This window comes from Leptonychotes weddellii, chromosome 13, assembly GCF_054177405.1.
Source record: "Leptonychotes weddellii isolate Sample4059 chromosome 13, ASM5417740v2, whole genome shotgun sequence".
In the NCBI taxonomy this organism is placed as follows: domain Eukaryota; kingdom Metazoa; phylum Chordata; class Mammalia; order Carnivora; family Phocidae; genus Leptonychotes; species Leptonychotes weddellii.
In genome coordinates, this window is record NC_138381.1 from 61,758,483 (window position 1) to 61,772,235 (window position 13,753).

At 50.7% G+C, this 13,753-nt stretch overlaps 1 protein-coding gene across 4 annotated transcripts in view; it reads left to right on the top strand.

The window, feature by feature from the left end:
* Positions 1-13,753, top strand: part of AP1B1 (adaptor related protein complex 1 subunit beta 1) — an 81,522-nt gene that overhangs the window by 52,203 nt on the left and 15,566 nt on the right. For all 4 annotated transcript variants that reach the window (XM_081801873.1, XM_081801872.1, XM_081801874.1 and 1 more), the window contains 8 exons: positions 428-563; positions 1,314-1,559; positions 2,943-3,133; positions 3,963-4,184; positions 6,857-6,977; positions 7,475-7,570; positions 8,568-8,683; positions 9,039-9,204. In XM_081801873.1, coding sequence (XP_081657999.1) covers positions 428-563; positions 1,314-1,559; positions 2,943-3,133; positions 3,963-4,184; positions 6,857-6,977; positions 7,475-7,570; positions 8,568-8,683; positions 9,039-9,204 — 1,294 coding nt within the window. The remainder of the gene's footprint in view (positions 1-427; positions 564-1,313; positions 1,560-2,942; positions 3,134-3,962; positions 4,185-6,856; positions 6,978-7,474; positions 7,571-8,567; positions 8,684-9,038; positions 9,205-13,753) is intronic.

Sequence of the window (13,753 nt, forward strand, 5' to 3'; positions counted from 1 at the left end):
AAATATGTTGTCTTCTTTAATTATCACAAGGGCCCTGTGTAATGGGGTTTTGTTGCACCTTTCCTGCAGGTGAGCAAACTGAGACATGGGGTGGGGGATGAAGGAATTTTCCCAATTTCATACAGTTAGCAGGAGGCAGAGCTGGGTTTGAGCCAGGCCTAATGGGTTATAGAGCTAGTATATGAATGAACTTTGTGAAAAGAACAGAGGATTTGCTTTTCAAGTCACCTTTTGGGTTCCAGTGCTACCCATAAGTGTTCATGGTAACAGCATAGCTGATGTCCTCCCTTTTACTAGGAAGTCCTGTTATTTTTTTCTTTCTCTCCCATCCACTGTCTCTGCGCCCCCACCCCAAACCCCCCATTAGCTCTCTGAAAAATTTTCCTTTCTTCAGCCTTACCTAGACTCATGCATTTTGACTTTCCAGTGCCCTCTTCCCTGACGTGGTGAACTGTATGCAGACAGACAACCTGGAGCTGAAGAAGCTGGTGTACTTGTATTTGATGAACTACGCCAAGAGTCAGCCCGACATGGCCATCATGGCTGTCAACACCTTTGTGAAGGTGAGTAGGAGCTTGGTGGGAAGAAGGGCATAGGTGTTCACTGCTCCATCTTCCCTCCGTCTCGGGGTGGGACACTATGGCCCTGAGTAAAAACACTCAGTCTCCTTTCCAGTTTGAGGGCCTCCTAGTCCTCCAGCAGAGGGCTCCCACTTTCTCAGAAAATAAGTTGCTATAGACCCTAACTCATTCTGTGTGAGGTAGCCTAAGGCCTGTATTGACCCCCATGTCCCCCTGGGATGCACCATTGTCCTACATCCTTTGCCAGGGCAGGATTCAGCAAGCATCTGAGAGCTTCTCTGTTCCCCTTCTAGACTTTGCCCCTTTTTGTGTTTTCCATCTAGATTAAGGAGCAAACAGAGACTTGAAGTGTCAGTTCTGTGTACCTTTAGAACCTTCCTAGCTCTCCTCGCCCCGCAATGCTCAGATGCAGGCATATGAGGGATTCTGTGGGTTATGGTGCTGGATGGATATGGGTTTGAATCATGGCTCTGCTCTGTGACTGGGTGAGCTCCCAGTCTTCCTGCGAGCCTCGGCTGCTTCACCTGTAAAACGGGAACAGTATTGTATGCTTGCTGTGAGAATCAGAGTCAACCATACACAAAGCCTCAGCATAGCATCTGGCAAATGCTAAATGCCCACACATGGCACTTACTTTTAGTGCTGTTGGCCACAGTTGGTGGGAGATCCCACAGCAGTGTCTGATGTTGCCGAGCCTGCCCCTACCCCCGGCCAATGGCTGGTTCCCCTCAGGATTGTGAGGATCCTAATCCCCTGATCCGGGCCCTGGCTGTGCGGACCATGGGCTGCATCCGCGTTGACAAGATCACAGAGTACCTGTGTGAGCCACTCCGGAAGTGCCTGAAGGACGAGGACCCATACGTGCGCAAAACAGCAGCTGTGTGTGTAGCCAAGCTCCACGACATCAATGCCCAGCTGGTAGAGGATCAGGGTTTCCTGGACACCCTGAAAGACCTCATCTCTGACTCGAACCCCATGGTAAGCTGTTGCCACCCACCATGCCACTTCCACTACCTCCTGGGTTGCTTGGGAACACTTTGGCTTCATCCTCCACCAGGCACTCCCCGGTTCCTGGAAGTCAGAGCCTTGCTTGGTAGGCTAATTGTTCTCGTGCCTGCAGTGGTTCAGGCACCATCTTTGGAGGAAGTTAGACCTGGATTCCCTTCTCTGCGCCCTTTCTCACATGAGCTCTATGACCTTGGGCAGTCTGCCTAACCTTCCAGAGTCCTCTTTTCTTCATCAGTAAGATGGATCTAACTCTCCGTGGCTGGCAGGAGTGCTGTGAGGCTTAAGCTGTGAAGGTAACAGTGGGCATGCAACCAAAACTAGTGTGCTCCTTCCCCTTCCAGTCACTGTCATTGTCACTGTCTTCTCACTGAGATCATCAGTGAGCTCTGAATGTGGGTTCTTTTCCCTTTCCTCACATCTCTGGGGTTGCAGGGTTGCAGAGGGTCACCCTTGATGTAGCATAGCCTGGAGGGCAGGGCACCAGGATGTGGCTGGGAGGACGGGGGTGTGGCAGCAGTTTGGAGGGCAGTTCACCAGGCCCTATTTAAAGTGAAATTCACACTGGGTGCCTGGGTGGCTCAGATGGTTAAGCATCTGCCTTCGGCTCAGGTCATGATCCCAGGGTCCTGGGATCGAGTCCCGCATCGGGCTCCCTGCTCAGCGGGGAGCCTGCTTCTCCCTCTGCCTCTGCATGTCTCTCTCATGAATAAATAAATAAAATCTTAATAAATAAATAAAGTGAAATGCACAGACCCCTCAGCCCAGCCTTTCCCCTCTGTCCTATGGAAACACTGATCACACATGGACCCTGAGTGGCCAGTACAGGATTGGCCATTGGAGCACTGTCTGTTACACGGAAAAGGTGAAAACCCTGCAGAACACACATAAAAATAGCTGCTCTGGTAGAAATGGTTTGAGAGCCCAGTGCTTAACGTGGCAACCCCTCTGGATTCCAGCCCCCATCTGTTACTAGGAGCCCTGAGGAGCTCTGCAAGAATCTTCTAGCTCCAAGAAGCACACTTGACACTCCCCTAAGTGAGCTGTTGTAGCTGGTAGGCATGGGCTGTTTGTTAGGTAGCTAGGAATGTTTTCTGTTGCCAGGCATTTAGAGCTGGATCTTTCTTTTATTTTCCCTCTTTTTTTTTCACTGGTGGGGGCACTTAACGTTCATTCTGGCTCACAGGGGAGTCAGTAGAGTGAGTGCTTGGAGTGGGTCTTCATGCTGCCGACCCTGTCCATCGGGTCCTGTTCCTTTCAGGATATTCAACCTCTGACCTGCCAGCATGATTAGCCCCAATGTCCCTTGGCCCGAGCAATGCCCCCAGCCTCTGCCCCTTCCACCCTCTCAACCAGGTGGTGGCAAACGCAGTGGCTGCCCTCTCAGAGATCGCTGAGTCTCACCCCAGCAGCAACCTGCTTGATCTGAACCCGCAGTCCATTAATAAGCTGCTGACAGCCCTGAACGAGTGCACCGAGTGGGGCCAGATCTTCATCCTGGACTGCCTGGCCAACTATACACCCAAGGATGACCGGGAGGCCCAGAGGTGAGCAGGCTGCTCTTTGCTTGCCAGCCCAGTGGGACCTGGTCCTTTCAGGGCTCCAACCATGAGCTGGGCCTCAGACCTCTGCTGGGCCCTTTGCCAGGGCCTTGCCCCACAGACCATCCTCAGACACATCTCAAGGGAGCCCAGAGCCAGGCAGTCAGCTCCCTGCTCAGCATGGTACAGACAGAACAGAAGCCAGCGCACGTAAAGCATGTAAAACTCCAAGCATCTGGTTGTTGACAGAGACCCCGGTCACCTTGGGCTGAGTAAAGGAGGTGGATAGCACCAGAGTCACCATTCATTGGATCTTTCTGGGTGGCTGGGGCTCTGCCGAGTGCTTCCTATGCATTAGATGCTCCTTGAAGCACCTCTGTGAAAGCTGCCCCGTCATTGTCCACATTTTACAGGTAAGGAAACACTGGCTAAGAAGGTGGATGAAGTCATGCAGGTCACCCGGCTGGGTCTCCCCTGACCTTTGGTCGTAACCAACATGATATCTTGCACCTTTTGAATGCCCTTGCCACGGGGTGGGGGAAGGGAGGGGCTTGACACTTCCCCAGTATTTATTAACTACCGTGCATGATGCTTGGGGCTTTATGTGCATTGACTCACGTAAGCCCTCAGCAACCCTGGGAAGATGTCCCCATCATCTCCGTTTTCTAGACGAGGAAACTGAGACTCAGAGTGGTTTTAACCTGTTGGGGTCAGTTAACAAGCATCAGAAGCAGGATCTAGATCCTCCTACAGGAAACATACTCTCTCAATAACTAAAACCAGGGTGTTGCCCTTGTCTGTCTCTCCTGTTTGCCCCCCTTGGAATGGACCCCAGCATCTGTGAGCGGGTCACCCCCAGGCTCTCCCACGCCAACTCTGCTGTGGTGCTGTCTGCTGTGAAGGTGTTGATGAAGTTCATGGAGATGTTGTCCAAGGACCTGGACTACTACGGCACACTGCTGAAGAAGCTGGCCCCGCCCCTGGTCACGCTGCTGTCAGCCGAGCCTGAGCTGCAGTACGTGGCCCTGCGCAACATCAACCTCATCGTACAGAAAAGGTACCCAGACTGCCGCATGTGTGCAGGGTGTGTGCCTGGGGGCGGCGGGGAGGAGGGATGTCTCCTCCTAGGAACAGGACACTAAAGGGAAACTGACCTGTTGCTGTGTAGGAAGTCTCAGTAGCTGAACCCAGGAGTCTTAGCCACAGGCAGCTTTGTCCCCCAGAGAACATTTGGAAATGTCTGGACACATTTTTGGTTGTCAGACTTCAGGGGTTGCCACTGGCACCTAATAGGCAGAGGCCAAGGATGCTGCTTAGCATCCTACAGTGTGCAGGACAGCCCCACCCCCAGAGAACCATCCAGCTCAAACTGTCAGTAGTGCTGAGGGTGAGAAACCCTGGCTTAGCCTAATGAGGTAGCAGATCAGGTCAAGACCAGCGTGATGGCTCCACAGTCCACAGAACCCTCCTGAAACAGTGTGTAAGATTCTGTGTGTGTATTTTTGCTGGGGACAGAGTCTATAGCATTAGCCAAATTCTCTGAGTTTGGAGGACCCCAGAGTAGTGAGGTACTGTGGACTTTGCATTGGCCTTGGGCCTGAGGAGGGGTATGTGAGAGTCACTCAGATCAGATGCCCATATCCGGCGGTGCCTGGGGGGCTCAGTCAGTTAAGCATCTGACTCTTGATCTCAGCTCAGGTCTTGATCTCAGGGTCGTGAGTTCAAGCCCTGCATTGGGCTCTACACTGGGCATAGAGCCTACTTCAAAAAAAAAAAAGGAAGAAGCCCATTTCTGTTGGCCCCATGGGAACAGCCACAGCTGGAAGCCACTGCTCCTAAGAGAAGGTACCTGATACCCAGGATGGGGAGAGCTGAAAAACAGCAGTACCGGTCTGAGGGGCCCAGAATAGGAGGGGTTCTCTGGAACATTCCAGAAAACAGAATGGGGCTGGTCTCTGGAGTTCTCCTCCCAGCCTATTTGGTCAAATGGCTCACTCAGCAACTAACTCATGAGCGTCCATGTATTACAGCAGCCCCTTTGCTGGGCACAGAGTAAGGGCCTCTTGTAGACATTTTTTCTTGGAAGACAGCACTTCTTCCTGTCCTTGTAGCATGATTCTGGTTCTTAGGACACTCTTGGGGACCCAGAGATATCAGTGGAATCGTAGCAGTTGGGAGGCAAATTTGGGAACGCTTTTTGAGTGCCTAAACAAAGCCATGAGACTAGGGATTCATTTCGGTGTGGGATTTAGCAAGGTGTAGTGACCTGTAGATCCCTATCAGCATGAAGGGCTCCCTGTGCTATATTTAACATGGCAAATCTCTTAAGAAGTTGACCATGTTGCCCAGGCACCATCTGGTCCAGTCCCCATGTGGTCGGGCAGCTTTTGCCAGGTCCTGATTGCAGAAACCATGTCCACTGCCCCAGCTTGGGACCCTATCTCCCCCACCAGGCACGACAAAGGCTCCTTGCTTTGCCAGGACCTCCCTGCAGCTTGCACAGCAGCACTGAGTGCTGCCTGGGTAGGGTCCCTCCTTTCTCTCTGCTGTGTCTTCTCCCCTACTCACCGGCTGTCCTCATTTTTTTCCCTTCCTTTCTTCAGTTCTGGAAAGGGCAGAGAAATAGGAGTTGAGGGTGGTGACTCTCGATTACACCCTTATTAGCACTAGATGTGTGACCTGGTGCGAGTCCCTCCACATTCAGGTTTCCTCATCTAAGAGAAACGAGGTGGGTGGTACCACTTGAGAGAGGAGCAGCAACACTGGTGACTGACAGCTCCCCTGTAGCAGGTGCCTTCTCTGAGGCAGGCATCGATCATGCTAGATGCTTCCCATCTAACTCTCACAACAGCGCTGTGATGTAGGCGTCTGTCAGGGTCCCTGGGACGACCCCCACGTTCAGAGACTCACTAGAAGGACTCGTGGGAGTCAGCATATAGTTGTTTTCACGGCTTAGATTTAGTATGGACATAGCAAGGATACACAGGCGGAGTCTGGAGGAATCCATGTACAGGCTTCCTTATGTTCCTTCCTTCCCATGAAGGGGGTCACACAGAGCACTTCGTCTCCCAGCAGCAAGATCCAACAGCATGTGTGTAATTTTTCTGCCCAGGGATGCCTATTGGAGACTCAGCACCCTGGGTTTTTACTGGGGGCTGATCACATAGTCACCTACCAAAATCTCAGACTCCCAGAAGGAAGGCAGATACTCAGCATAAATCATATGGTTTATACAAACAGTCTAGGCACAGTTAGCCGCCTTTATTATTTAGGGAACAGTGGAACACTCCCCAAAACAGAGTTCCCAGACACCAGGCCTTTCTAAGACTGGAGACTGAGGCCTGCAGTGGTAACACTTCCTACATGGTGTCATTCTGATTTCATGAGTGAGGAAGCAGAGGCTTGAGGTCACAAGCTGGGATTGGCATGGAGGTCTGATTCCCATGCCCATCGCCTGCTGCCTGCTACCTCTCGAATATGAACTCTCTCTTGCTCATATTCCCTCTTCCCGTCCTGGGATATGGTTGGACATACAATGGCCAGTCAGAACCTGGGCGCAGGCCAGTCAGTGGACCCTCTCCCAGGAACGTGCAGCTGTGGCAGAGACTGCCTTCACGGATGTCAGGATCTACCTTAGACCCCAGAAACGCCCCAGTAAACATGGAAGGGGTTTTCTCACAGAGCTTTGCCTTGCTTGTTGCTCTTTGGACAATCCTGTCTTGCCACCAGGCCTGAGATCCTGAAGCACGAAATGAAGGTCTTCTTTGTGAAATACAATGACCCCATCTATGTGAAGCTGGAGAAGCTGGATATCATGATCCGCCTGGCCTCCCAGGCCAACATCGCCCAGGTCAGCAGAGGGCTGTGGCCAGGGGCATGAGCTTTGGTGTTGGACAGCAACAACACCACCAAACTGTGGTGTCTGAGCGGGCTGCCTGGTCTCACTGGTAACTGTTCATCTCACAAAGAGTGCTTTAGCACAGGGCTCTGTAAGCAAGCACTGAACAAATCTTAACTGATATTTTTGTGATTAAAGCATTTGTTCTCCCTACTATTACTTATTATCCATCCACTGAAAAGTAGTAGTTAAGTGGCTGTGTTAGCTAGCTCAGCCTAAACAAGGGTTGTCCGGTCCCAGCAACTAGTTCTTCCCTGCTTTCCTCTTGGGGCACCTGATAGCTGTGTCCTTCCCTTGGCCCTTTTTCGAGCAGGAGGCAGAATCCCATCCTTCTAGGGGTCTGTGCATACCCATTGTCCAGGCATGTTGGTTACTCTGGCAGATTCCGCCCCCCCCACACACACACGCCCCCTGCCCCGCCAACCCCGTCTTCTCTGTTTGGGCCACAGGTCCTGGCAGAGTTGAAAGAGTATGCAACAGAGGTGGATGTGGACTTTGTACGGAAGGCTGTGCGAGCCATCGGGCGCTGTGCCATTAAGGTGGAGGTGAGGCTCTGGGACTGTCCTCTGTAGGGGGAGAGGAAGGGAAAGGAAGCTGAAACCAGGAAACCAGTCTGATTCTAGCAGAACCTGCCAGCTACTCCTGGTCCCGGAAGGCCTGAGGGTCACCACTGGAGGCCCCAAGGCCCCCATTGTGCAGATCTGCTTGGGCTCCTCCTCTCTCTCTGATCACCTTTAGGCCTTCAAGTTGTTGCACATGAAACAAACCTAACCATGGGTTCTCCTGCAGCATTAGCTAAGATGGTGGGGCAGCCCCAGCTGGTGATGGCCCTGGTAGACTTAGCTTTCACTTCATGGGGTTTTGGAGCAGGGTTCTTTGCCTGCTGAACATTTTAGCAATAATCATGATTCGATTATCCATATGCCCTTTTCTCCAAGCTCCCAAGGGCTGTCCAGCCCCTGTGTCCTGACATTTCATCCCTCCTGTTCTCTGCCTATGGTGACGTTCCTTGACCACTGAGCTGACTTTAAGTTAGTCCACTGGGGATTGGGAGATCCTCGGACAGCTGGTCACCCCAGCCCAGCCCCTTGAGGCATTTTCCCCTTGGTGCTTATGATGGCATCCTGACAATCTCTCCCACAAGGGCATTAGTGCAGCATATTGGAATAAGGGGTGGGGTAGAGACTTTCTCTTTTTGGTCATAGGGGCCCATTTTGGAAACAAGTAGAAGTGAGGCAGTGTCAGGCTGAAGCATAGTCACTGCCCTCGAGGCTTGGCCTGGAAGCACTTCAGATACCCGCCCCACTCTCAGGAGCCCTACTGGTCTTCTCAGTCTAATTCTGTCTCTCTAGGTCCCTGCCGTCCTCAGGCTGTCATTTTGTATTCATTTTCCCACTTGTTTTCTGGGGAGAGTGTTCTCTTGTTTTCCCTCTGTGGCAAGGAAGGGGGCAAGACATGACGGAGCCCTTGGCCAAGGCATGATCACCAGAGGTTCTGTTGGAAGTAGGTGCAAGGGCCTTGCCCACATTCCTCTTCCCACAGCAATCTGCAGAGCGCTGTGTGAGCACGCTGCTTGATCTCATCCAAACCAAGGTCAACTACGTGGTCCAGGAAGCCATTGTGGTCATCAAGGACATCTTCCGCAAGTACCCCAACAAGTATGTGCCCACCCCTCCCGGTGTGAGGGTGATGTGGCTCTGCTGGAGACAGGCATATGGCCGGGGGGGGAGGAAATGCAACAAGGAGCCTTTCCCTTCTTCCTGACTTCTCTGCCACAGGTGGCATTCTCAAAAGAAACCTATTGTTTTTTCTTACTTCTCCTGAGTCACCCCTCCTCCACTCTCCAAACTAAATAAGCACTTAAATGTAACAGATAAACTCAAATCCCATTACTCACCGCCTTCTCAGGATCTTGTGGGGCAGCTTCCTGTCTCTCTCTGCCCCTGCTGGGCCTCCTCTGGGTTGCCTGGGCTGCTTCATTGCTCACATGCTGGCCGTGTGCTCATCTCTTAGGTATGAGAGCGTGATCGCCACACTGTGTGAGAACCTGGACTCCCTGGATGAGCCTGAGGCCCGGGCTGCCATGATTTGGATTGTAGGCGAGTACGCCGAGCGAATTGACAATGCTGATGAGCTGCTGGAGAGCTTCCTGGAGGGCTTCCATGATGAGAGCACCCAGGTGAGCCATCAGGTGGGGCGACTTGGGCCAGGGTGTGGGTCATGACAGGCAGCTTGGTACCGCTGCAGTCCATCCCACCCTGAAACCCTCCCCTCAGCGAGAAGGCTGAGAGGGCCCAGACCTTCGTGATACAGCACCGACGGTGTGGACAGATAAGTGAGGTGGGGCTCACAGGGGTGGCCCCTTTTCCTCTCACCCTGCGTTACCTACAGGGGACTGTGGGGACAGTCTGTGATGCTGGACACTGAAGGCAGGCAGAAATTTTGGGCTTTAATTTCATATTTATCTTTGGATAAGTAATAATTGACTTGCTTCAAAATTGAAAAAATATGAACAGACATATGGTGAAGAGTCTTCTTCCTACCACTCTCCTGGCGACCCAGTTCTGCTTACGGAGATCATCAGTGTCATTTATTGGTTTCTTCTTGTCTTTCCAGAGACAGTGTAAGGAATACACAGCCCTATGTGCAAGTAAACATACATGTATATAGTTGGTTCTCATTATTTGTGATAATTATGTTCTATAAAGTCACTGCAAACACTGAATTAGCGAGTACTAGACCATTGTTCCTTTGAGCCTCTGATCACAACATTTTTGTCAATCAATACATAATCTTGTTTTTTGTGTGTTTCTGTTTAGGGACACATCATTTAATATGTATCGTTGATTCATTCACATTGAACTCATGGCCACCAGCGCTATAATTCAGGCCTGCACAAAGCTTCTCTAACACACATATTTTCTCCATAAGGCACATCGGCCTCCTCGTGCTTCAGAACACTAGACAGCACTTCTTAAGTATGACCCTTGGGGTGGGGGCCATTTTAAACAGTGAATCACCAACAAAAAGCAAAATGTGAAAGATGTGGAAGTAAATAGATTGTGAAAAGGACATTCGTTTACGGTATGAGAGCGGAAGCAGCAAGGTAGAGCATCACCTCCTTGACCTCAGCTGGGAGTGTGTACCTCAGGCAACTTGAACTTTTCCCTGCTCTGCACTTCATTGTGAAAGATCATGAAAGCTCCCCAAACATTGATTTTGGGGTTACAAGTACATTTTAGGAAATAGGCAAATTCAAAATACAGGCTCTGCAGATAATGAGGATCCACTGTGTATATGTTGTCTCTCTTTATTTTTTTTAAGTAGTCTCCACAGGCAGCATGGACCCCAACGTGGGGCTTGAACTCATGACCCTGAGATCGAGACCTGAGCTGAGATCAAGAGTGGGATGCTTAACCGACTGAGCGACCCAGGCACCCCACCTCTCATACTGTGGGGCGCCTGGCTGGCTCTGTCGGTAGAGCATGTGGCTATACGTATGACTTTTGATCTCGGGGCTGTGAGTTTGAGCCCAACATTAAGTGTAGAGATTACTTAAAAATAAACACTACTGGTAGCACTCTAAACACATTCAAATTGTACAGCACCTTGCCTTTTTCCCTTAAAAATGTATCTGAAGGTGCTATTACTAACTGATGGGACTCTTTACGGCTGCATAGTTCCATGTTTATTTAACCAGCCTCTCCTGATGGATATGTAGGTGTCAGTCTTTTGCTCTTTTAATCAATACTACTATGAATAATCTATGTAGGGCACATCTGCGAGTATAGCTGGGGGATAAATTGTGAGATAAATTCTTTTTGGCGAAAGGGCCTGTGCATTGGAGACGTGGGAAGCTGTTCCACATTCCCTTTGGTGTAGAGACTGTTCTGGTTTAGAGTCCAATCTCAGAGGTGGCATAGCCCTCCCCTTACCTCCTTGCCAACCTAGTACATTCGCAAACTGTTTTTGCCAATCTGATGAACAACAAGGTGTACCTTGGTTGGTTTTGTTTGCATTTCTGTTGAGTAGGGTTAAGCGTCTTTTCATTTGTATTCCCTTTTCTGTGAACCAGGCACTGTCTGCTCCTGCAAGAGGGCTTTTAAAATGTGTTTGTAAGCGCAGAAATCTTTGCTGCCCAACTGGGGAGTGTAACCTGTTAGGTCAGAGCATGAGCCTTGGAATAGGAGACTCCAGACTCCAAACCCCTCTTCCGTCCCTTCCTGGCTCGGTGGCTATACACTAAGACTCTGCCTCACCCTGTTGCTCTGAGAGTTAAATGGAATGCTTTGTGCAACGTCCTTAACGTGCGCCCAGCCCATGATAAGCATTCATGAATGGTAGTATTGGTGTTGATCAGAATTGGTTTAAAAGTAAATTGGTCCAGGCAGCAAAGGGGACCTACTGGTTCCTGTAGCGGGTAAGTTCTGGGAGTGTGTTCTCTTCCAGCATGCTTGGGTGAAGATGCCCAGATGGTGGCATCAGGGCTGTGTCTGTCTCCCTGGGGTGGCTTCTCCTTTAGGAAGACTCCCAGGAGTAGGCCTACGTGGGGTCAGTGGTTCCAGGCTATGTCCTTACAGCATAGTGACTCCCCTAACTCCCTTCCCTCTGGTAGTTCCAGCAGCGGTCCAGGCCTCTTTGCATTATCTTGAGCCAATTGCCATGATTCCAATTGGCCAGGTCTGTCAGACTCCTATCCCAATCTCTGTGGGGCAGAGAGGAGGGTGATTCTCTGAAGGAAAGCCAGCATTTCTGTTACCAGAAGACAGACTAGATGCTGGGTGGGCAAAAACAACAGATGTCCATCACAAAATAATAGTACTAACTCCTACCATCACCCACTCCCACTACCACCTGCCAAGTCTGCTGTCAGCCTGCCCTGAGCTGCTTTTACTTTGACCATATTAGCCTCCTCACTTGCTTGTGTCTGAGAGAAGCAGAGCCTGGCTTGGGATCCCTTCTGCCCCTGCAATCAGGTCCTGCGTGGGATTACTGCAGAGGATATCCTCTGGGAGGTGTTTCTGCCCATATACTTTTGTACCCACTTCCCCCTTGGGCAAAGCCTGCTGGAGAGCCCAGGCTTAGAGAAGTGGGACAAGGGAAAGCTTGAGCAGGAGCCTGGTTTGAGGAAACAATCTAATCTATGCTCCTCCCCATTGGGTGGCCTGGAGCAACTTAAACTTGCCAAGCCAGTTTCTTTGTCTCCAGCGCGGGGTTGCTGCAAAGCTGATTGGATGATGTGTATAAACTGGCCACTCCAGTGCTCTGCACATGGTTGCTGGAAGGGGGTGATGGTGGTTTTAATTCACTGGCCAGTTCCCTGTGCCTGCTGGGTTCACAACACCATTCGAAGTTTGTTGTTGTTGTTGTTGCTGTTTATTTGAGAGAGACAGCGTGAGAGAGCGCAAGCGTGGGTAGCAGCAGAGGGAGAGGGAGAAGCAGGCTCCCCGATGGGATCACGACCCGAGCTAATGGTAGATGCTTAACCAGCTGAGCCACCCAGGCACCCCATCATTCAAAGTTTTTATAAGAATACTTGTTTAGTGCTTTGCAGTTTGGGAACTTTATTTATTATATTTATTTATATTTTATTTTATTTATTTATTTTTTTAAGATTTTATTTATTTATTTGAGAGAGAGAGAATGAGAGAGAACACATGAGAGGGGACAGGGTCAGAGGGCAAAGCAGACTCCCTGCCGAGCAGGGAGCCCGACGCGGGACTCGATCCAGGGACTCCAGGATCATGACCTGAGCCGAAGGCAGTCGCTTAACCAACTGAGCCACCCAGGCGCCCTATATTTTATTTATATATATATTTATTATTATATTTATTGGGCATGGAGCCAAACACGGGGCTTGAACTTATGACCCTGAGATCAAGACCTGAACCAAGATCAAGAGTTGTACATTCAACCAACTGAGCCACACAGGCGCCCCAGGGAACGAACTTTAGATTGTCTCTTTGAGTCCCCTTGTCCTGGGCTCCTAGGCCTCTCCAGCCATGGACAGGGAGCTCAGAAACTCTTGCCTAGGGTGGTATGTCAGTCCAGCATTCGTCTCGCCTGTCTGGATGGCAGGGGCAGTGGCATCATTGCAGGAGAGTTGCCTTGAACATGCAGGCTAACATGCGGGGTGTCAGTGTGTTGGTGAGGGGTGGGAGGACTCGGGCTGGTGGCCCAAACCCGACAGTAATGAATGATGCCAGGCAGCCAGCTGACCTGGGTTGAGGAGGACTCAGTAAAGAATCCCTGTGTGCTGGCTATGGTGATATTGATGGCCATGGTGACAGGTGTTGTGTATTGAGCAGAATACACGACAGGTTGTTTACAGTTCTTGTCTCATGGACTCTCCATTAAACCTGTGAGGTATTTATACTGACATTATAGATGTGGAAGCGGACTCAGAGAAGTTGTATGACTTGTCCAGAGTCACGTTCAAATGAGGTGTGATGTAACTCTGACTTCAAAGTCAGCAGTCATAAGTTGTGATTTTGTGAGCTCACAAGAACCTCCTGAAGCAGGCCACCCTTCTTCCCACCAAATGAGGATAGATGGCTTCCCCTGGACTCCCTGGCCAGGGGCTGTAGCCAGGTTCTAGAAGCTAGTCCCTGGGCTGCCCCCTACCCTGACAGTAGCCAGCCTACTGCTCCTCTATTGTTGGCCCACGTGTAACTAAATGACAAGGACTCTGGATTGCTTGATTCCAGAAACAGACCACATCTCCTCCA